The sequence below is a fragment of the Ictalurus punctatus genome, chromosome 28 (assembly GCF_001660625.3).
Source record: "Ictalurus punctatus breed USDA103 chromosome 28, Coco_2.0, whole genome shotgun sequence".
Classification (NCBI taxonomy): Eukaryota; Metazoa; Chordata; class Actinopteri; order Siluriformes; family Ictaluridae; genus Ictalurus; species Ictalurus punctatus.
In genome coordinates, this window is record NC_030443.2 from 7,339,255 (window position 1) to 7,364,254 (window position 25,000).

General features: G+C 38.0%; 1 protein-coding gene across 6 annotated transcripts in view; it reads right to left on the reverse strand.

Annotated features, from left to right (window-relative positions):
- The window catches only part of arhgef28a (Rho guanine nucleotide exchange factor (GEF) 28a), a 123,428-nt gene that overhangs the window by 49,776 nt on the left and 48,652 nt on the right, over positions 1-25,000 (reverse strand). For 5 of the 6 annotated variants that reach the window (XM_047151848.2, XM_047151846.2, XM_047151847.2 and 2 more), the window contains exons 6-12: positions 24,015-24,204; positions 21,556-21,622; positions 16,511-16,557; positions 16,090-16,156; positions 6,038-6,138; positions 5,496-5,743; positions 2,356-2,548 (exon numbers count right to left, since the gene is read on the reverse strand). In XM_047151848.2, coding sequence (XP_047007804.1) covers positions 2,356-2,548; positions 5,496-5,743; positions 6,038-6,138; positions 16,090-16,156; positions 16,511-16,557; positions 21,556-21,622; positions 24,015-24,204 — 913 coding nt within the window. Of the gene's footprint in view, positions 1-2,355; positions 2,549-5,495; positions 5,744-6,037; positions 6,139-8,625; positions 9,932-16,089; positions 16,157-16,510; positions 16,558-21,555; positions 21,623-24,014; positions 24,205-25,000 lie in introns of those variants that run through there. The other variant, XM_053677152.1, reaches the window with a different exon arrangement.

Here is a 25,000-nt window from a genome sequence, read left to right on the forward strand (position 1 = left end):
TTTGGAAGGCCAGCCTTGAAGGCCTTTTCTTTCAGCTAATCACAACCATAAGTGCCTGGAGTTTGCTAGACACTACTGAAACTTTAACTGAAACTAAGCTCTATGGTCAGACATGAGCAAAAAATTAGCTTTTTGGCAAAACACTTCAGTTGTATTTGGCATAAAAGGAACTCAATCCACACTGTTAAGTATGGTGGCGGTTTTGTCAGGTTGTGGGGCTGTTTATCCTCCAAATGTCTTGGGCACCTTTTTTTTTAGGATACATGGCACCATAGAGTTCATGACATACCAGGAGATTTTAAGTCAGGAAGCTACAACTTGGTTATGGGTGGAGTCAGCAGGATAATGATCCAAAATTCACTACAGAATCAAGCAAGGTTTAAATCAACAATACACCTTGAAAACCTGTGGGCTGAGCTGAAGGATTGTCTACAAGAGAGTACTTAGAACAGGAGAAATTCTCTATTCAGGAGTGGTGTCAGATTGTTGCTGTGTATCCTCCAATCTCATCAACTATTATAGGAGACTCGGTGCTGTTATTTTGGAAAAGGCACCTAAACACAGGGGTGTAAATAATTGTGATTTTGTTAAAAAAAAAAATTTATAAAACACACATTATGTGCAATATGTTGAAGTCACAGTGACAGACTAACAATCTAACCTCACAGTAACCACTCTAAAAAGCACCATTCAATGATTTGGTTTAGAAAAAAAACAGCCTGACCTTGGCAGTGTGGCTGTAAAAACCAACATTTCATAAGCATTAATTCCACATATTCAGTACTCAGATGCACCAGCACTTGCAGCTGCAGTTTTGTGAAAATTACTACAAATTACAGTTTCTTGAATCATTTATGGCAAAACATGGCATATCATTTTGTTACATTACATTTCAACCAGATCACATTCTTCACTAATTTAAGTCTAATGAAATTGTGGTATTAATGCATTAAACATAGAAAGTACAGATATCAAGCTACTATCACAGGTCAATCATAAAAAAGGTTGCATGTAAACCTGTATTAATGTTCGAAATAAATTATGATAATTTTCAAAAATGTTAAAGTAAATGGTGTGTTGAATGAATCTTTACATAAATTTCTTACACACATATACATACATAGACATATATATATATATATATATATATATATATATATATATATATATATATATATATATATATACACACACACACACACTTTACAATGTAGCAAAGTGTCATTTCTTCAGTGTTGTCACATGAAAAGATATAATCAAATATTTACAAAAATGTGAGGGGTGTACTCACTTTTGTGAGATACTGTGTGTGTGTGTATATACACACACACACACACACACACATATATATATATATATATATATACACACATATATATATATATATATATACACACACACATATATATATATATATATATATATATATATATATATATATATATATATATATATATATATATATATATATATATATATATATAAACCTTGCTAGCTCAGTGTAAGAATCTCACACCGTGAATGTCACACTTTGATCAATTTGTTGGATAGCTACTTGCTATTGTGCAGATGACATAAGCCTAATCTTTTGAGTTTGTAATCAGATATTAGCTGTCAATTTGACTGTGCTCCTGCACTGCAGTCCGAAGGGAGAAATGTGCAAAAGAGAAGCATGTCAGTTCACAAAATTCTGTAGTTTTCAGAAGTATGTGTAGTACCACTTAAACAATGACAATGGCTTTGGAAAACAATTCATATGAACAACTGCTATGATAGCTTTAGGACTGCAATTGCCAGTTTTGCACTCAAGTCTCCATCAGTGAACAGTGGATAAGTTCAACAAAACACACTTCATGTGAAAACTGTAATGAATTTCCTGGTTACACATTGCACTTTTCGACCATATAACACACAGTTATAGAAGGGATTTATTTATAATAGCACTCTCTGTTATCACCCAGATAAGGATTGATTCCCTTTTGAGTCTGGTTCCTCTCAAGGTTTCTTCCTCACATCGTCTCAGGGAGTGTTTCCATGCCACTGTCGCCTCTGGCTTGCTCAGTGATAAATTTATTTAGTGATAAATTCATACATTTAAAATCTATATCCCGAATGTATTTATTTCTGTAAAGCAGCTGAGACAATATCCATTTTAAAAGCACTACACAAATAAAATTTAATTGAATTAAATAGTAGGTTTTCCCAGGCCACCATGTATTCATTTTAAACAATGTATTCTCAAATAATCTATATAAAATAAAATGATGTACTAGTATTAAATGTTATGACTATAAAATATTAGTGCCGTGACTTGCAAGAAGCATTACGATAAATCAGGAAAGTGTGTATTTGTACCTTTTGGGAGGCATGGTTACAGTCAGAGGAAGCAGAGTGACAGCGAGTGCAGCTGAGGCCCGAGGATGGATTAAAGCGGTCCTGTTTATCTCCGTTGTCCTTATTTTCAGATGATATCTGGGGGAGGGGCTTCTTCATAAGTAAGTCATCATCCTCCTCTTCGCTGTCCATTTCCAAGGCCACGAGACTTGGGCTTTGTGAGAGTGGGGAAAGTTTCATTCTTAACAGTTCAAACATTAAATAAGAGACATCAAATGATTATTGAATAAAATATGAAGGTCAGTCAATACCATTGAATACTTGGAAACCATGAAAGATCCCGGTCTCTGATGTATCACATAAACACAGCTACAAATCATGTTTTATTTTTACTAGCTTAAGATTTACCATCCTATAGATGGTATAGACGATGTTCTCCTTCCAAGCATGTGTCTGCATGTTCATATTTCATCTAGGTGTGTACTGCTTCTTGTTAAGGTGAGGACCAATGAAAACCTTGGAATGTTAGAACTTTATTTTATAACTTTTCTATAAAAACAACTAACACAGGGATCTGTATGGCAGATGATCCATATAAACACATTACAAATATGTGTAATCAATATGGCCTGACTTTCTCTGTGCAAATGTCTACCATTTTTGGAAGAAGTCTACAATGTCAACACTTTGTAACAGTCAGAGGCAAAGCTGTAACTTTGACTTTTGAGACACAGGAAAGTCTCCCATTTTAAGGCTTTGAGCTTTGCAGTTTCTCTGTAACATGACAAGCTGTCTTGTTTTTTTTTCACTATTAAATATTAACTTCAGGAGAGGGAAAAGAGGAGGGACTGGTGAGGGAATGCCTGTTTGTAGCTGCTATAATGTACATGATAACAGGAACTAACATTTTCACAACATTAAACAAATAAAATGCATGACCTATCATCCTTTAATTAAAAAATATGTTCGCTTTGGCAATTTGCTGTGGTCTAAAAGTTAGAAATTAGTTTGGGATATGCTGCTAATGGAAAATATACAACTTTAGTGGTAACAGTGTAGTAGATTTATAAATGGTGGCAGTAATTTGATTAAGGTTAAAATGATCAGAGATACAATGTGAACTTAACCTGATCATCTAAACTGTGTTCAATAACAATATTCCTTAGATCATGTTTGGTATAATTTTTATCCATATTTCATGGTGAATGATGTGGTGATATGATATAAATATCATATAGGTTTCGGAAACAACATTCACAATAAATGTTGCAATGTGAGCAATTCTTCACACACACCTACACCCGCACACATATACATGCTGGCACCCCCTGGTTTACATGGGAGACATTTTGCTTTTTGTTCCCATAGACTCATTCTCAGGAACTTAACATACAAGTTCTTTAGGGTGAGATAATCAGCTGGGGGTCCACCTTGCCATAAAACAAAGTTTCTTTTCCATTTGGTATCCTGGTCACTATACATTTCAAACAGGCTCAGGGGTATAAGAGGGTATGCTAGGTAGAACCCAGAGATGGCTTGTAACATCAAGGGAGTGGCTTGTACCATCAGAGGCTGCCTTGTACCGTCAGATGGGTCTTTTGTGATCAGTACTTTTTGCTATCAATGCCTTTTCCATCACGCACCCTATGTCTGTGACATTGATCAACATTTTGTAAGGGCCTGTTCACACCGGGACATTTTTCGCGGCGTGTTAAATGGTCTGTTTTCCTACGTGGTTTTTTTTTGTGTTCACACCCATGCATTAATCGTGGTCAACACGCTGAATGAAAGTGTCACTCCCTGACAGTAGATGGCACTTATTGAAAAGAAGAAATACACAAGGTGGCGCTGCACAACTTTCCATTTCTGACACCCGCTTATCACTGAGAAGAAGAGAGCCAGTATTTATATCTTTAAGCTGTTCACACACTTTTTGCAAACTCAATAAAGCACGTTTGTACTTTTGCAAAATGTAATTTGTTGAAAAAAAAACAAACAAACAAACAAAAAAAGAACCCACCGACATTAAAAAAATACGACGCTTTGACGCCACGCGTTTTATGCCTGGGCGTAAACACACTCATTGACAGCCATTGGGGCATTAAACGAACTGTTTACACGCTGCGTAAATCATCTTGGAGTGAACAGGGCTTAAGTTACATTTGTTTCCATTTTATGCACAACTTCATTTGTGATTTTGTGTAAAAAATTCATGTGTTATTCTATCTCTAAATACTCAGTGGTTCTTCTGAAAAAGTATGATGCACTAAGAGTGCATGATCTATATGTTTTGTATAGTTACAAGAAATAGTGTCTTAAGGTAAAGTTATAATACGTTAGACATGTTTGAAGTCAACCTTTGACAAGCTAAAAGAAAAGGCTAATACTTGCAAGCTTAAACAGAACCTCTGACAAGTAAAATAGGAAAGGCCTAGGCTTACACGTTGATTGAAACCTCTGAGCTAACATCATAATGGTTTAACAGAGAAGCTACATAAAAGCCTCTGACATAGTAATGTCATTTTAATGAACTGCTTTGCTTAAATCTGCTTTTACTATTAGAACACTGAGATTTTACACTTCTAGCACTAATTAGAAAATTATTCTAGAAGTCAGATAAATAAGTTAGCAGTTATTATTAATTGGAGTCAGATAATTAATTAAATGGATTCAGATATTTAAATCATAAACTAAAACACACATTTAACCTTCGGCTGCACCTATTTCCGTTTTTGGTTATACTAGAGCAGCAGGCTAAGTAACAAACCCTTTATATTTTAGCCCTGCAACAGTAAATATGCTTTGGGTCACATCACACCACCCTGTTGTTGATTATTTTCAGTAACAGCATGCTTCCTCCATGTGTTTTATTCTTTATACAAGTTGAATCATGTGAGAAGCTTATAACTCCAAGGTCTCAATGTTGCTTGTGGTGATGCAAATTATGTGGCATTTTAATAACTTAAATACTAATTTAATAAACTTTAACTTTTTCCACTTACAAGACTGACTGAGAAGTAATGGTAGTGTTTATGGTAGTGTTTACCACATGATAAACAAAAATGATGCTACTGTAGGTCATGACTGATCAGATAATGATTTTCAGCAGGTTATCAAAAGATGTCGTTCTTTGTTTTTAATTACCAGCTGCATGTACTCACCTAATTTCATATGATTCTGGAGGTGAACTTGCACTGTGATTGTTGTGTTCACTGTGGCTGCTGCCGCGAAGAAACCGGTCCAAGACCAGTCCTGCTGAAGATGTGGGGGAGAACTGAGTGAAAGATGGCAAGAAAGGATGAGAGAACGGGCGTTGCTCTCTCGTCCCTTCGACCTTGACAGCAGGTTGCGGGTCAGTGGCAGAGCTGTTATTTGGTACTGTGGCAATGTATTTCCTATGGTCATCATTCTACCACAAAATAAAGAAGAAGGGGGGAAAAAAAAAAAAAAAAGGAAATTTAGGCTCATAGACACACGAATGCCAAAATGCTGTGGTTTAAACTTACATTACAATTCCTAAGAAATTTACAGAAACTTATAATCCCTGGCCAAGTCTCTAAACTGAAGGCATTTAGTTGGAAAAAAACGAGATCACTTTAAAAGTGAATGCAAGGGTAAGAGTGTTGCTTATTTCATGATATCTACAGATTGAAACATGCTATCTAAACATTCAAACATGCTCTCACACCCCCACACGTCACACCTTGCCAGTGCGGTTGAGCATGGCTGTGAGTCTGGCAGCAGTGATGTCTGTAGACTGAAGCTGGAATGGAGAGCTGAAACCTGGAGGGGAGCACGATTTCTCTGTGAAAGCAAAAAGGAAAGACAGAAAAAGGGGAAAAAATGACAATTAAAAATCATTGTCTATTTGGTACAGTGATGTGTAACGAAACTGACAATAGACTTGACAATTTCTGGAATGATAACTCCATGACAATGAGTGTCCGTGCATGCATGCTCCGAAGTCACATACAAACAGGAAGGTGACAAATTAAAGGAAAAAATCCCCAATGGCCCTGTTATGCTGTGAGATCATTTTGCTACCTCTATCCACAGAACACAAGGGCTCACTGAATGGTTTGAAGAAATTAATATAAATCATATGCTCTGACCTTCACACTCACCAGATCTTAACTCAAATAAAACCCCTACAAGAGATTCTGGAGCGACATGTTAGCACTACCTTGGTGACTGTTAGAACCGATGCCAAGGCACACGGAGGCTGTTCTTGTGGCCAAATTCCTTAATAAAACATATATTAGTTTTTCCTTCAATATGTCATCTTTCTGCATGTCTGAATAATTCAGTAAAAAAAATTAAATAGCACTTATACCATATTAGTGTTATTGTTTTATTATATATTTCCAGGAAAAATAAACTTTAACTTTCACACTGGCTTGTTTCAAGAAAATCATGTTTTTTCCAGAAATTTAATACATCAAACTATTGGCGCTGCTATACTGTTGCCTAAGGGTAATAACACAGCACTCGTGTGTAAAATATACAAGCATTAAACATTTTTTAAATAAACCGGCCAACCAGATGTGCTGAGAAGCTACCATAAATTATAGAAGCCCAGAACGAAGGAATGGATTTGTGTGCGGGAAATATGGAATTATTACGGGAAAGGAAAGTAAACACCGAGGTATGCTGGAGTCTGAGAGGGCTGGATAAACAGTAAACATGTGTATCCTGGTCTCAAACAGCCAAGTAATACAAGTCTCTCACTGTCTCCTTGCATCACTCACACAGAGAGAGAGAGAGAGAGAGAGAGAGAGAGAGAGAGAGAGAGAGAGAGTGTGTGTGTGTGTTTGATGTCTGGCCTGCTGTCTGGTTGGCTAATGTAAAGGAAATCCTGTTCATCCAAGGGGAATTTCCTTAATCATCCCACTAGGACTCCAGTCACATAAACATAATGCATTTCTGTAAAAGCTGTACAAAGTGATGTGTATATGCATAAGCCTGTATGTACAGACAAACTAGAGAGACGACAACAACAACAACATGGTGTCTGATGAAATGAATTAAATTCACAGAAAAGGATTTACTAGCTCTGCTCTGAAAAGGTTAGTTCAGAGACTTCCAACAATAACGGAACTGTCTGATCTTGACGTCAGTGAAACAGATCCTCCTCTTCACAAACACGCTCAAAAACAACCACCTCATACTGAGCTTCCAGGCCAACTGGGCATTCGTCAATAAATCAAAGAACTTCGCAACAAAGAGAAACATGGGTCAAGGTGTACTGAGCTCTTCTTGTCATGGACAACATGTTCATATTAGCGATGCTACTGAATATGAATACGTTATTCAAAATGAACACATGTTCTAAACAGATACAAATACAGAAAAGAATAGGTGATGCACTATTGTTATTTATTTAGAAAAGCTCGCCAGAAAGGCTCACAGGAGTGTGCATCAGGACTGGGATTCCACAGAATGCAATAAAAATCATATGAGCTGGAGGTTTTTATTTTCATGCAGGTGCAAGAGTAAAATATATATATATATATATATATATATATATATATATATATATATATATATATATATATATATATATATATAATTATTAAGAACATGAGAGATTCTTTAAAAAAAAAAAAAAAAAAAAAAAAAAAAAAAAAAAAAAAAAAAACACATCACAAAAAAAAACACAGGCTTACATTCATCTCTAGTTAAGATTAATTATAAACTCGAGTGATGTTGCCGAATTTGAGAAACTGTCTAAAACAGAATCTGGACCATTTTGACAATGCTGGCATTTCCTGGGGCATAGTAATATGGTTTATTAAAATGAAGAAAAGAAAAAGAAAAAGACGAAAACCCCCTTCACATTTAGGCCACGCCCACTTCAGGTTTTAATCCAAATACAGAAAGATATTTAAAAGCACTATACAGATACACTGCATTTTACCCCTGGTGCAAATAATTGCAATACATTACATCAGGCAATTAAGGTATGTTAAGAATAATAGTTGTGCTGTGGCACAGCAGCAGGTAGTATTGCCGCCTCACAGCTCCAGACCTCGGGTTACTGATTGGCATATTTGTTATTTCTTGCCTAATACTTGGATCTGCACTACAGTTGCCATCATGGAAAATGTGAGCGTCAATGTTGTGTTTTGACTGGAGAGAAAACGGAAAAAATGCGACCTGAGAACCTGATAATCTGGTTTTATGATAATTACACTTGTTCAGGTGAGCGATTAATATTTCGTCCCTGGAGCATTTGAACACCCTCCCACTCACTTTTTCCCTTTCCATCATCCCTCACCCCGCCCTCGTTACCTGGTTTCGTCCTCCGTTTCAGAATCCTCATTTTAGGAAAGGAAGGCCAGGAGTAGTTAAAAGGAGAATCTGAATCCGAGTCCATGCTTCTTTTCTTTTAAACTTGACTTTATTTTTTCGCGTTCTGAAAAAAAAAACCTCTCCGAAAATGCCCACAGCACCAAGAAAAAAAAATCCTCAAGCACGATTCTGGAGACTGGGGGTGAAAGCCAGTGAAGGCACTGATGACTAAATGTCAGTGTGCAAGAAGGTGGGCTCTTTCGACACACTATACTCCCACGTTTTTGGTGCAGGGGAAAATCAGACATCCAATCCCCTTGGCCTACCAGAGAGGAGCGAAAGGAGTTTTTTTTTTTTCCCCTTCACATATGGTGTCCTGAAGAATCCGCAAGGTCAGCCAAGGTTTAGGAATCATTAACCGGCCATGCTAATGAAGGCCCAGGAGGGTCTGTGGACATGCAGGGGGGCAAGACAACTCAAATTCCAACACACATCACACACACAAAAATACAAATTCACTACACTGTTCTGTTAAATATGAACTCAAAACTACCGGCAGTCTTCAATTAAATAAACAGGAAAGTAATGAAAGTGTCTGACATTAGCCTGCAATAGTATACAAAAATACCTATTAAACAATAAAAACTGCAACTAGCATCAAGTCCATTTATCTACCATCCAGATATATCTACCATCCTCCAAGCAAATGATCTGAAGAGTACAATCTCTTGTGAAGTAATGTGAATTATAACTGAACACACTTTACAATAAATCAAACAGCAGACACTATCTGATAAACACCAGCAATCTGTGATTACACAGTGAGCGAAAACTCAATTTTCAACATTTATGTGCATTCGTGCTGCAAACTCGGCCCCCTGCCTCCTGATGGTCCAAAATCAACATGCTGATAGCTCAGACAGACCTAGAGTCTAACATGCTGAAAGTAGATTACAGCCATGTGTGTATGTGATTTGTGCGAGTCTGGATAGTCTTCTCTGTATGTGGCGGACTTCCTGTCTCTGCTGAAAAGCCGCACATTTTGCCATGCATATGCATGAGTGTTCTGTATCAGTTAACCTATAAGTGTGTATGGACTGCGTGCACGCGAATCCCCAGCAATTAAATGTCTTTATGTGCCTTGATCACAATCCTGATCAACAGATAAGATTTGAAAATGAGCAGAAAAAAAAGTCTCCTGAGGAAAAGCAGAGCGCCATAGTAGGAAGTGAGACACGTGTACAGTGGCTGAAAGTGTGTGTAGAAGCCCTGTGCAAAAAATTTCTCCTGCAAAAGTTTCTCCAGACGTCTGACTCACATTTACACTTTCATTTTCAGCTCCCGTTTGTCGTCTTCGGGTCGTGAGCATTTAAATCCTTTCTCTCTTTTCATTCTTTTGAGATGTGTCTACCACACAAGTGGCTGGAAGTGTGTGCTGGAACTCCTGCACAAATTTTCTCCTGAAAATTTTCTTCAGACGCCTGCCTCAGGTTTTTATAAGGGTTTTTACCCTCTCTTTCTTTTAAGATGTCTTCATGGAGCAAAAGCAAGGAGCAAAGCAGGGGCTCCAACGAAGTCTTGGCTGAGCACTAAAGTCATGACTGTTTTATTCTCTCTCCTCCCTTAGCCCCTCTCTCCCTCTCCCTCTCTCTCTGTCACACACACACACACACAATCTCCCCCTCTTTCTCTATGCTCTTGGATTACCAAGATTTTATGTGGTACTAAATACAGCATAGAGATGCATCTTACTGAAACCAGGACAGCAACAGTAAAGAAGGGGTGTGTGTGTGTGTGTGTAGAAATTTACAACCTCTTCTCTCAGTATGTAAGATGCAAGCCTCTCCCCCAGCCCCACACAGCCGTGACCCTGGCAACATATAGGAAGTATTTTACATTGCCACGGTGATAAACTCTTCTGTGCGTGTCAGAGGTGCTAATATTTGTAACAAAACCTAATAAAAATCTAGAAGGCAGACAGAAAAAAAAATACATTTTACCACAGAAGCCCTAGAATATGCCAGTGGATGAGACAGCTATTTTTACTATGTTCAAAAGTAAGAAAACAGAGAGGCAAATGTCTGATGTGATCACTACTTAGTAAAAATAAATAGGAGCTTTATATTTCTATTAAGACCAAAAAGACCACAGTCCTGCCTTTTGGGTTTCTATTAACGCACATGTCCAAGACTCAAGAAAATCACACATCAAGGTTCACCTTCACCTGTATAAAGTTGGCACAAAGCGAAAGTAAGCTACCAGACTTCCACTGGATGATTTTTATTCATGTTCATTCTGACTGGTGCTTGACTGAAAAGTTTTTTAAAAGCATAGTTTTTAGGTGTCTTGTGCATCTTCATAGAAAAGGGGAAAAAATAAAAAATAAAATCATAAGTGTTACCACTGAATCATCTTGTATGTGTGATTGAGCAGTTTAGCTTGAACTAAAAAAAAAAAGTATAAGGAGCTGAAAAGGGGGAAAGCCTGAAACATGTCTACATATTCAGTAACAAGGAACAGAGCAGGTCATCTTAAATGACAGCTATTATGCAAATCCAACCATCTGAAATTGTTAACATTAATGTCACTTGTGCAATTAGATTCAGTTTGGTGCTTGCACGTGTGTGTGTGTGTGTGTGTGTGTGTGTGTGTGTGTGTGTGTGTGTGTGTGTGTGTGTGTGTGTGTGTGTGTGTGTGTGTGTGTGTGTGTGTGTGAGAAGAGATGCAATACCATGTCACACTCTCATGCACATGAATCATTAGGTTTGAGCTCTTAATCCACTGTTCTTCTCAGTCAGTGTTGTGTCAAAAGTGTCATTAACAGATGTAATCTAACAAACCACTGGGCAAGAAAATTGAGCTCCTTTAAAAGACATTAGACAAAGCACAAATCTTAGTGTCTCTATAGCTGGGATGTGTTGAGCACAAAAAAATACAAATACAAAAAACAGAAAAGAAAAGAAATCTATCAAATGAGATGCATGAATTATTGCCAACAATTTTCAAAATCAAAGTCTATTTCCATGAGACTACAGTCCTATTTGGAATGGATTAGTTTGACAGAGGTAGGTGGGTAATGAAATTATTAGCAGAGTCTCTGGGATTCACCACTTCAATATCCATCCATTCAGTATTTTTCCAGATGCATGCATGCTGCAGTAAATAAATGATTGTGCTACATTATATCTTCCATAAAATGACCAGCAGAAATAACCAATGGTAATACACTCTCGCTGAACACTTCCCTATCCATGCTCATTCATGCAATTATCCAATTGGCCAATCACATGGCAGCAGTACAATCCCTAAAGGTCAAGAGCTTCAGTTAATTGATATATAAAATATCAGAATGTAGAAAACAAATTATGTCAGTGATGCTGACTATGGCTTGATTATTGTTATCAGATGGGCTGGTCGAAGTATTTTAGAAACTGCTGATCTTCTTGATATGTTCACACACAACAGTCTGTAGTGTTTACACAGAACGGCCAGACTGGTTCCAGCTGACAGGAAAGCACATGAAAGTCATTGAGGCAGATGGGCTACCACAGCAGAAGACCACCCACACCAGGGTTAAAATCCTGTCAGCTAAGAATAAGAATCAGAAGCTACAGTGGTCACAGACTCACCAAAACTGAGCAAATACCAGGTGATGTTTTTCCAATCTTCAACTGTTCAGTTTCAGTGATGCTGTGCTGATTCATATTCACTGTAGCCTCAGATTCCTGTTCTTGGTTGACAGGAGTAGAGCCCACTTGTTTTTAAAAGAATGTAAGGTCTGTTTGAAGGAATTGAAAAATGTAACACTACTGATTTAGCAGATAAAAAAATCTAACTCATGGGGTTTTTGCACTGCTGTTGATTCATAATTGGGTAAACCACTGATGGTTGTCATGTTCCACCCTGACAGAAAAAAAAGATGTGGCTATAACCCCAGCACTGAGAAGCCATGTAGATTATTAAACTAAAATGTGCATGAAATATGCCACATGACCCCACTGTTAAATGAGACTGAATGAGACAGAATGAATGGTGAATGGCGGCAAGACTGCGCTCCACATAGTGCAACATTGTGGTATGCTCTCGGTTAAGTCTCTGCAGCAGGTCAACCATCATAAGGAGTGTCACCTAGAGTATTGAAAGCCTGTGCTGCTCCTCTTTAACACATCACTGGTGCAGGCTGTTGTTCCAGGGCAATTGAACATATTCAGTCATTGTACTTATCCCCAAAATGTCAGAGGCAACAGACCTGAATGACTTCCACCCAGTGGCCCTCACATCAGTCTCCATGAAGTGCCTGGAGAAACTGGTGTTGAAATCCATTGACTATCATTCCTGTGACCACTGACCCTCTGCAGTTCACCTACTGGCAAAACTGCTTGGTAGATGATGCTGTGGCTATCGGACTCCACTCAGCTCTGGAACACCTGAACAACCCTAACACCTACAGCCTTTAATAATGTTCGGCCCAATAAGCTCATTGCAAAGCTGGTAGATCTTGGGCTGCCCACTCCCACCTGTAACTGGATTTTAGACCTTCTGACAGAAAGATGCAGGTGGTGAGTGATAAGTTTACTGTGAACACTCTTCTCTCTCTATTCCCTTGTTAATACTTTTCCTCTTTGTTCCTTTGTTAACTCTTCCACCACTGCAGGAAACCAGTTCCAACCAGGCACAGACAAAGCCTCTGACCATGTCTTCCCAAATACCATTTACTCGCATTCCATATCCACTCCTCGCTTACACTGATATGCTTCCTGTCATATGCAAATATGCCCTTCCGCCTAGCCAATCAATAGTTAACCCGTTGTCTCTGTTGGGTGTCGAGCACGATACATATACTCTGCCTTTCTTTTAATAAATTGGAGATCCTGCCATTTGAATTTTGTGTGTCATCTGGCAACTCTCCAACACGCTTGGTGCGGGGAAGTGTGTGGCGGGCGAGGGTGCCTTCTTTTCTCTTTGTACTTTTTCTTACTCTCTTTTTAAGAATCATAACCCGAAGATTACAATCCTAACAGTGAGGTAATACTGTTTCAGCTGAACCATTCATCCCATTACAAATATAATCACAGATTCAAATTTGCAGATGACACAACCATCCCAGAACTTATAAAGGGCAGCGATGAATCCCAGTATCGGCAGCTGGTGGCCAACACAATCAGTTATGGGGAGGATAACAACCTTGTCCTAAATGCAGCCAAAACCAAGGAGCTTATTCTATCTTTTTGGAAGCGGGTTCCTCCTTCACAGCAACTGCTTATCAGAGGTACTGAGGTGGAGTGGGTAGATGGCTTTAAATTTCTGGGCCTGTACATTGCCAGTGACTTAACTTGGTCAAACAACACAGCCATTGTCAGAAACCCCAGCAGCACCTTTTTACTTAATTAGGTTGGTGAAAAAAGCCTGTCTGAACTGCTAAACTCTTACCCAGGCCTACAGAGTATTAGGAGAAAGCATTCTCACCAGAAGCATCATAGTGTGATTTGGAAACACCACACTGAAGGAGAGGAAGGCCCTACAGAGGGTCATCAGGACTCCTATGAGAGGATCCCATCTCCCTCCCACAGACATTCTATTCACCCACCACTGCCAGAACAAAGCTAGGGCCATTCTCAAAGACCCCCATCACCCAGGTTGCTCTCTGTGCACCAGGAGGATCTTAGGTTACCACCTCTGATGCCACAGACAAGAGAGCATCAAAGCTCACCGCAAGTGTTATCACAACAGCTTCTTTCCAGCAGTTACAGTACCAGACAAGCAGATAGCCGGGGATATTCAGGGAGCTCCCCCAACTCACATCTTAAGGACTCACAAGTAATTTTCCTTGTTTACACACACATACATAGCAAACATATCATAAATGCTGCTATCATAGTGTAATATACAGCTCCTGGAAGCAACTGGCTGTACAAATTGTATTTTATGTTTTTATTATATTTCTGGTTATTTATTGTTATTGTGATCTGTTGCAATTAGGATTTGTTGTCTGTATTATTTGTAATTTTTATTGTTTACTGCCTATTTTTATGTTTTCCCTTGTCTTAGGGTAAGACTTTTACGGAGAGAACCGTACAAGAGCTCCAATGCCCATGTACACCTGCACATGTGCAAATAGGAGTGAATCTTGTTATCATCTGCAGAGTCACCTGCAGAATTCTGGAGAGCCAGCAAGCAAAACGGGTTAGTGAGGAAATCTACAATTTTTCAACAACAAAAATGCAAAAAGAAAAGTGCTTGTTTTGATGTGCTATATTAAAATTTCTTATTTTCATAACACTAAAATTGCATTGAATAATTGGCATTTGTCCCAAACCCCATATTACTGCAATAAACAGTATGTCGAATTATACACCACCTGTTATCACTACATTTCTGACATACTATTTAATATGTAGTATGCCGTTTACAATGTTACAAAATATTGTCCCTAACAGATTTCTATTAAAGAGGTCCCCAAAGCATCAAAGGTACATTCTATTGCTTTTACCACGCCCTCAACTTTAGACAATGTGTTTATGATTGAATCCTTTTGGAGGAATTAATTTGAGTCCACTCTCTGGTCAAAGTGCAAAATAAAGTCAATGAGTGTTGGGAGAGAAAGTTTGGAGGTCGCAAGTTCGATTCCCAACAGTGCCACAGCCATCACTGGAGCCAATGGAGCAAAGTTGGCCATGCTCTCTGGGTAGGAGGGATGGGTATACTCTCTCTCCCCTGTCAATCACAGCAACTCTAGCCAATTACAAGCATCTGTGAGCTCATATATGCTTAAGAGGGTGGATAGCCTTTCCTCCAAAATATCTTTCACTGCTCTGTGACACAGCATGATCAGTAGTTCAAAAAGATGCTGGTTTCTCATTGCATGGAGGTAGCATATGTTAGCCTTCACACTCCCCAACTAGTAGGTATTGGGGCGATAGATTGGTGAGCATAATTGTGTCATAAAATATGAATTGTTTCAATAATCTGTATATGTTGGCTTTTTGGCAGAAACCAAAAGTATGAATCAACATATCAAGCAGTTTACAATCCAATACAGGTCAAATTAGGAGTGTATAAAGTGTTTTTATCCAAAAAGACATTTATAAGTTAAGAAACTGTCTAAACATAAACATATTTGAAATATTTTCTGTCAAAGACAGCAAACAAATACAACAAAGATTAGTTTTGTCGAATCTACCAGGCTGTGATGAATGACCAAAAAGGAGATACATCCTTATTATACTATTTAATAAACTAATGATGGTCAACATGTAAGTCTAGTCCGATGATGTCAATCATTGAATACAGATTATTATTCTGTATTATACACAGTTGCATGATATGAAAGGCTTGTCTGAACAAGACAGTGGTCACATTTAATTTAGCCCTATCCCAACTAAGGATCCCAACCCTATTGGGTTCTCCAGGACCAGGGTTTCTACCTTTCATAGAGTGGACGCAGATGAAGAGATAACTGGATACCTGAATTATATGTGGTGGGATTCTCTTCGTCTTCATCCAGAGAAAGGACAAGCTGTTCTTCAAAAACCTGATGACAATAGAACATTAGACAATAAACACCCAAACTTGTATGCGCACATCAGTAACAGCATGCACTACAAATATATATATATATTTATCCAGTGATGCTCTTTAATAGTCTAACAATCTAGTTCTCTATTTTTAAACCATTTCTGTTTTTTTAATCGTTGTATTTTTTGCTTTATGGAACAATATCCCCATGTACAACAAAACACACTAACATTTAATGTTATTGGCAGAAATGGGATAATAGAGAACACAAAATGATTGAAAACTGGAAAAGTCACACAATTTTAAGTCTAACTGTTATAATGCATCCAACCACATGCACACAACCACCCAAACACACAGAGGAACTTACACTCTCCAGCAGAACACAATCCTCTATGTTTGTCCAGCTTGTGAGATCTACAGGTAAGACATCCATATAACATAAATCCATGAAAAGACAGCCAAATCAGTTAGGTTTACAAAACAAACTATACAATAATCACTGAATTAGTACAAGAAAAACATCACATGTAACATCCTATTATGTATCTTTCAAAAAGAGCAACAAAAAACATACAGAAAAGAACCGCAATTACACTCTCTGGACGCTGATAAATCTGACCAAGAACTAAGCATTCAGGTTGAAGAAGATACTGATCCTGACAGGCAGTAGTCACACAAACACCTTGTGGATCGAAGCCAGAGCAGTAAAGCTGCAATCACTATGGTTACCAATGACAGGAAGCTTGTGTGTGTTAAGTGCGTCAGGTACCGAACCTAAATCTGCTTAAGGCTTTTAACATCTGCCTTTCTGATTTGAATGCAATCTCTCTCTCTCGCTCTCTCATTCTCCCCTTTTTGCTAGTCATCTAAACAAATTTCGATCACTATAACTAAAGTCATTAGAATACAGTCTACTGCAGTCATTGTTTAAAAGATGAATGTTGAAAACAAAAATACACAACCAGAACATTCTCTAGGCACATGAGGGTAATTAATGACAATTTAGCAAACTGCTTATGACTGAAAACACTGTCTGCTTCTTTAAAGAGGTACATTCCCTACAGCCTGTCTGTTATCGCTGTGAAATATCAGAATCATATTGATGCTTATGAATGACAATCAAAGCAATATACCAATACCCTAGAGACATAACCGAATACAAATACATTATTAACAGACGGTATGTTCTACACAGGTATAAATAGGATTTTTTTTTTCGAAAGCTTGCCAAAAAGATTCACTAATGTTTTACGTCAGGACTGGGATCCTGCAGGACACAACAAAAACAAAACCTTGTGCGAGCAGGATTTTTTCTTTTCTTTCATGGGGCATGAGTGCGTGGTCACACAAAGTTTTCACAACAAATAAAGAACATGTACACTGCTGTGTGATGCATGTACAGCATCAATAGTAACTGCCAGGTTTAAATTAGGTTAAGTTACTTTGTTTATATTTGGGGAAACAGAGCAAAATAAATGTTAGGAAATATCCTGCACACATCTCTAATTGAGGCCAATTATAACTCAAGTTGTTTCCAGTGTTTTTTAATTTAGGCACATTTTGGGTTTTAATCTGAATACAGACACAGAGTCAGAGTCATCGCATTAACACAAAATCTGAATAGTCAGGTTGCTTCAACTGGAAGGATGCAACAAAATCTGCTTTTGAATATGCATCAAAGTTATGATTTTCTTTTAACTTCCACCATTCACACCAGCATATCCATATAATTCCACATCCACTGATTCCATTTGAGCCAGCAATATGTACAGCCCAACATTAACGTATAACTGTCCTCATATGTTAGACAAGTTTGGAAAACCCAGCAAAAGCAGTCTCACAAAGACCTTTCTGTGTGTGTGTGTGTGTGTGAGAGAGTATATATATATATATATATATATATATATATATATATATATATATATATATATATATATATATATATATATATATATATATATATATATATATATGTGTGTGTGTGTGTGTGTATGTGTGTGTGTGTGTGTGTGTGTGTGTGTAATAATCATCCCACATCCTACCACAATGTCCTCTTGACTGAGCCAAATTCACCCAATGTACCCCAACAACCCTGCTTGAGCTAATTCGCACTGACAAAAATGGGGGAGGGCTAGAAGCAGGGAGTACAAGACCACGAGAAAGAGGTCAACACGCATGCAGTGAGAGAAACAGAAAGCAAGAGCATTAAAACGTTAAAAGGAAGCAGAGAAAGTAAAATAGGGACATGAAATATGAGATGAGATAGAACAACAAATGACAAAAGCAAGCAAAAGATACTGACTGGATATGTAAAAATGATTAAACACTGCTAAGCTTTCAATGTTTGCAGTGTGTGCTGCTAAGTCTTTCTTACTGTGGGACTTCCCACATATTTCAGTGCTATATCCAGGTCCATTTCTGCATCCTAAGTTTATTATTTTTCATTTGGTCTTTGCAAGCTTGTACATACATTTTATCGTTATCTGGGTTCTTGCTCGTTCTGTGCTTAGACATTATAATTTTTAAGGAAAAAGTAACTAGAGAGTTACAGTCTGCTGCTACATTCTAAATGCCAAGTTACTTTCACACAGAACTGAATGACTTAGAGAGCTACAAAGTATAGAATGACACAGGAAAGCAAACACAGTTTCACTGCATCAAACATCAAACGTGTTGGCCATGCAAACCATCAGCATGGCTGCCAAAAAAGTGGCACATAAAGAAAGGGGGAAAAAAAGAAAGAAAAAAAAAAAACACATTTAAAATCAGAACTTGTATCTGCCAAAAGGTTATGATTTGACCATAATTGGTTCTTGAAAAGATAATGACCCTAATGTACATGCAAATCAACACAAAGATGGAGATCTTCATAGAGGAGTGCACTGGGATTTCTCCAGAATTCTCTGTAGAGACCTTTAATTAAATATTATGACTTGCAAGGAAGTCAATAAAATTACATTTTTTAAAAAAGTTACAAAATAACTGTTTAAACTGTGTTGAAATGAAACTATACAGTGTCTGTCTCCATATGTGTTTGTGTGCTCAGTGCATGTGATATGTTTATATACACCAATCAGCCATAATATTAAAACCACCTGCCTAATATTGTGCAGGTCCCCCTTGTGCTACCAAAACAGTTCTGACCCATCAAAGCATGGAGTACACAAGACATCTGAAGGTTTGCTGTGGTATCTGGCACCACGACGTTAACAGCAGATCCTTTAAGTTCGCATTATCCTGCTGAAAGAGGCCTGCCATTAGGGAATACCGTTGCCATGAAGGGGTGTACTTAGTCTGCAACAATGTTTAGATAGGTGGTACGTGTCAAAGTAACATCCACATGAATGCCAGCAGAGCATTGCCCAGAGCATCACACTGCCTCTGCCAGCTTGCCTTCTTCCCATAGTGCATACTGGTGGCATTTATTCCCCAGGTAAGCAAAGCACATGCACATGATTGTCCACATGATGTTTTAAAAAAAAAAAAAAAAAAAAAAAAAAAAAAAAAAAAAAAAAAAAAAAAACACAACATGATTCATCAGACCAGGCCACCTTCTTCCATTACTTCAGGGTCCAGTTCTGATGCTTTTGGTGGTGGACAGGGGTCAGCATGGGCACTCTGACCGGTCTGCGGCTACCAGCATTAACCTTTTCAGCAATTTGTACGACAGTAACTCTTCTGTGGAATCAGACCAGATAGGCTAGCCTTCGCCCCCAAGGTCTTGGGCACCCATGACCCTGTCAACGGTTCACCAATTTTCCTTCCTTGGACCATTTTGGTAGATACTAACCACAGCATACAGGAAATACCCAACAATACCTGCCGTTTTGAAGATGGTGTGATCGAGTCGTCTAGCCATCACAATTAAAAATAGTAAAAATTGCTCATACACTTGCCCATTTTTCCTGCTTCCAACACATCAACTTCGAGAACTGACTGCTCACTTCCTGCCTAATATATCTCACCCCTTGACAGGTGCCACTGAAACAAGATAAATGTTATTCACTTTACCCGTCAGTAGTTTTAATGTTATAGCTGATCAGTGTATTAATCTTTATGAAGGGTGCCAATATATCTGGACTTCAAACACTGGAGGAAAAACACTGCCCTGACAGAGGAATTTTTTTTTTATTTTAGTTTCATGTTAATTACCGGATATTAGGGATGCACCGAATGTTCGGCAACTGAAATTATTCAGCAATAATTTAATATAATAGCAAATATAATAATAGCAAAAAAAAAGCACTTTCGGTGTTCGGCCGAATAAATTTGACCGAACAATTACGTGGTTGATGATGCAGAAAAAATAGCCTAGAAACCAGAGTGAGATGCGCGAATGTCACGACCTCGATGAGGGGGCGTGTGCATGCACAAGCTACGTGCTCTTCAGATGTTTACTGTGGACAGTAAACGTGCGTGGACGTGTGTTAGTTTTGTTTCTGTTCTATAGTATTCTGTCACGTCATGAGACGTAAGGGAGTAGAGTACAGAAGCAGGTAAAGACGTATTTATCTAAGGGCAGACAAATCCAAATCGTAATCCAAAAAACGTAGTCAAGACAGGCAAAGGGTCGGGCGATCAGCAAACAGGCATAAACGGGGCAAAGCAGGAATCAGAGTCGCGGTCACAGAAAACAGGGTCAAAACACAAAACAAGAAACATGAACTGGTACTATGGACTGGGAGCAGAAAAACCAACGGGGACTAAATGAACTAATCTATAGTTTAAACTAACTAAATATATCAAGGAACATGAGATTAACAACATATCTAACTATCCTATATCTACTATAATACTCCCCAATATATAATATCGGGGTATATATCCCCAATATAATCAGCCGTATAGAACCGAATAGAACCATTTTTTGCATGCTTGTCAATGCACTTTTTTGTTGTAGGCTACAGTGTTCCATTCTTTCAGCAGTCAGTTATAGGCATAACATAGGCTATTCAAGGGGGGCTCAAAGATGACCATATCAAAATATTTTTATTTTACTCATTTATTTATGTGAAGTTATATTGTGCCTTGTTGGTAGCCTATGCCTGCTGGGATGAAAAAAAATGTTCGGTATTAAATAAATATTTTGAAATTGTAGTTTTTGTAATTGATTTTTTTCTTTGAAAAGCAAGACAAAATAGTAAAAAGCACAGTTTGACTATTTAATTTATGCAGTGGTGAAAAAAAATGGCAAAATAAATGGAAAAAACATGTTCGGTATTCAGCCTTCGGCCAAGTTTTTCATTATATTCGGTTTCAGGTTCGGCCAAGAATTTTCATTTCGGTGCATCCCTACTGGATATATTGAACTATTATTGATTAAAAAAACATTAAGGATGACTAAATACACTGGGAGTTAAGGGGTTAAATGTAACAAGTGTGACTGGCGTGGTTCTTGGCAAAGTGACTCACCTCCTTCACTTGTGTCATCTGTCTGGTTCTGTCTGCTTTTCCCTTCCACCTCAGTGAGTACAACCTCCTACAACACAGCATGAACATCTATGACTGAAATTTTTAAAGGGGTCATAACATGATTTGTAATGTTTGGGAGTGTAATGTATCTCTTTGTGCATGTATAAGCTTTGCAAAGTCCCAAAACTCATATTTTCCCCCAAAGGCATTTGTCTAAACAGAGAACACTGCTCCAGACCTGCCCGAAACGCATCGTTCAAAGTCCAGATTTACTTCCCTAATTTCTCTACGTCACGGAGTGCACTATTAACATAATTCCACCCAAAAGCAGCCACGTAGAAAGAAGGCGAGGCATCAGTGAATTCACTCAAGGCTTCAGTGAATTCAGGCACCATGTTGTGGAGACACTGTGTATTTCGGTGCGAAAGCAAAACCTCTTTGTTTAGCCTTCTGAAAATGGACGAAATTAGGAATCAGTAGTTACTGTTTATTTATAACTCTGTTCCTGACCAGTAAAACCCAAATGTTTGCTTGTGCATAGCGCATTTTACAGAGGAAAGCTTCCTGAACCTAGGCAAGTACAAGGCAGGCTATACACAAAGGCTACTCCTGAAAAGTGGGGCAATTCCCACTTTGCTCAGACAATCTTGTGCTTCTGAATCAGAACCTGTAAGTGTGTTTGATTATTTTAAAAAAACTATCTGCTATTGACTGTCCAAATGCAGAGTTTTGTAGTGTGGCTCAGCTGTAGACCTCTGCTATCATGCTAGCTAAAATTGCCGGCGGAATTAGGTTTGAAATCGTATCTGAAAGGTGAGAGCTACAAAATAAAAACTTCACTGTGAAACGTTCTGCTCAAGTCGTATTTGCAAACTTGCTTCCGCTTGATCATTCGAATTTTCTGAATCGGGCTCGAACTGATACGGGGCAGTGGTGGCTTTAACCCAGAGTTAAGGCTCTGGGTTACTGATCAGAAGATCAGGGTTTCAAGCCCCAGCACTGCCAAGCTGCCACTGTTGGGCATTTGAGCAAGGCCATTAATGCTCTCTGCTCCAAGGGGTGCTGTATCATGGCTGACCCTGTGCTCTGACCCCAGCTTCCTGACCTGCTGGGGTATGCGAAGAAAAGAATTTCACTGTGCATATGTACATGCGATAAATAAAGACTCATTATCATTAAAACTGACGACATGTTGCTTAGAATTGCTTTAGAAGCCTTGGAGGCTAAAGCTAACCCAAGGGGCGGTACTTTTCCGACACACTCTTGTGGCTTTCGGCTCATCACAACACAACGGTCAGCTGCACAACACAGCAAGTCAGCTGGCCAATCAGAGCACTCTGGGCTTTTCAGAAGGAGGGGCTTTGGAGAAATCAGATCATTTCAGGCAGCCTGGGAATAGAGGCACTGCAATAATGTACATTATTTGACAAATAATGCATTTTGGGAACATTAAAGAATGTTAACCTATTTTATTACACCAAATAAACAACATAATTAACGATTAACAACGTTTAAAAATCATGATAGGACTCCTTCAATAGTAGAAACTAGGATCTGAAGGCAAGAAAATGTGAAAATGAGTTATGCTGAAGGATATAGTATTAGTGATTTGAAATTATTGAAAGCGTGGTTTCAAGAGATGTCAGGCGAAACAAAAACATAGGTAAGGTTTAAATCAGTCAGGTTTAAACCATGATTTTTTTTTTTTGTTATTTTATTTATTTATTTATTTTACAATTTTGCTGTTGCAAACAATGGCACATTATTTTTAAAAAATAACTCTTTGACCAAAAGTTGAGATTGGTGTTCTTAGAATGCGTTTTTGTGGCGTGCTCACCGATTTAGTGCCACTGCAACCAAAGACACATGTTTTACAATGACAAAGTTCATTGTAAAACGTTGTAAAATGGTAAGTTTATAAACTTACCAGTCTACATGCCTGGCCGCGCGAACTGCGATGAGCTATATAGCAGTAGCCACACTTTCAAAAAATTCTTGACACTAGCAGAACTTTGTCATTGTAAAACACCTGTCTTTGAACTCAGGCTCCCAAAGAGTGAACTTTCCATTCTTTACGAATATATACACACACTTTACTAAATATAGATGTTCAATATGCACAATTAAAAAATGACTCTAAACAAATGTTTTATTTGACAGTATATAAAAGATCGGTTAAAAACAGCTTGTGTAAAACAGCTTGTGTAAAATACAATGAAAGCCAATTAAAATAACGTGTACACATAGTAATTACATTTATGATTGAGGTCAGTCATATTCTCAAAAGAAATAAGTCATTATGTGTACAAATGTATTTGTGATCTTTGGTAAGAAACAAATCTAATGAACTGCTCCCAAGTCTGCAAATTGCTCCAGAGCAGACATCCTAATGAAGATGTACAACTATGGGACTGCGCACATGGTGGTGTGTGTGAATCATCAGTGAAGTGCACACTCACCTGCATGTGGCTTTCTAGATATCTGTGTTTTTCCCTATAGAGTTGGATGCTCCTCTGTGGATCAAAATTAATTCTGTTTTTGACTGTCAGGATGAAGGAAGTGGTTAGCGGGCACAATCTGAGAAGGTGTGATTCATCAGCCCAGATTTGTGACATCCACACTGGGCTCTCCTCGCTACAAGCTGAAAGGCTGAACAAAACAATCAGATAATCCATTAGATACAACAAAATTTCAGTGTTTCCTCACACACATAGGCTATACTTGGGCAGGGAGCACAGGTATTGTGACGAGCTCCCAAGTATATTTCATCTCTCAAGCACATTATATATATATATATATAAAAATATATATATATATTTTTTTTTTTTTTTTTTTTTTTAAAAACCCACATTTTATTTATTAATGGGTTCAACCTTGTTTCTAATTTGGCTGTGACATGAACACAGATCAGGGTCAGGAGTAGAGAGAAGGGGAGTAATATAAACAAATGAGAGACAGAGAAAATAAAACAGACAGAGCTAGTAAACATCATGTGTATTTAGGGTGCTATAGTTGTAAATATTTCCATTATCACCGTAGGTAGAAGACAATTCGTCGATTCCAAAGATTGATGAGGGCAATTTTCCTGATTATCTACATTGAGTTTAAGTGAACCCTGAACATCCACAAAGATTTTTATAAAAATACTGGCACATTGTGAAGCATTTAGCTTTAAGAATTATTGATACTAAAAAAGAAAGAGAACAAGAAATTATTTCAAACAGGAGAAAGCTCAGAGTATATGTATGCAAGAGATTTTATAAGAGTTAAAACTAGCGACGTAGGTTTACTCTGTCCTACTGTGTAATACTATTTATCTTCTCTTTATCTTAATTTTCTTTCATTATTTGTTTGTTTGACGTTTCTGGACACCTGACCAACACACCCATATGTGTTTTTTGAAATTAACCAATATGTGTTTTTTGAACATCCCATTCTAGATTTA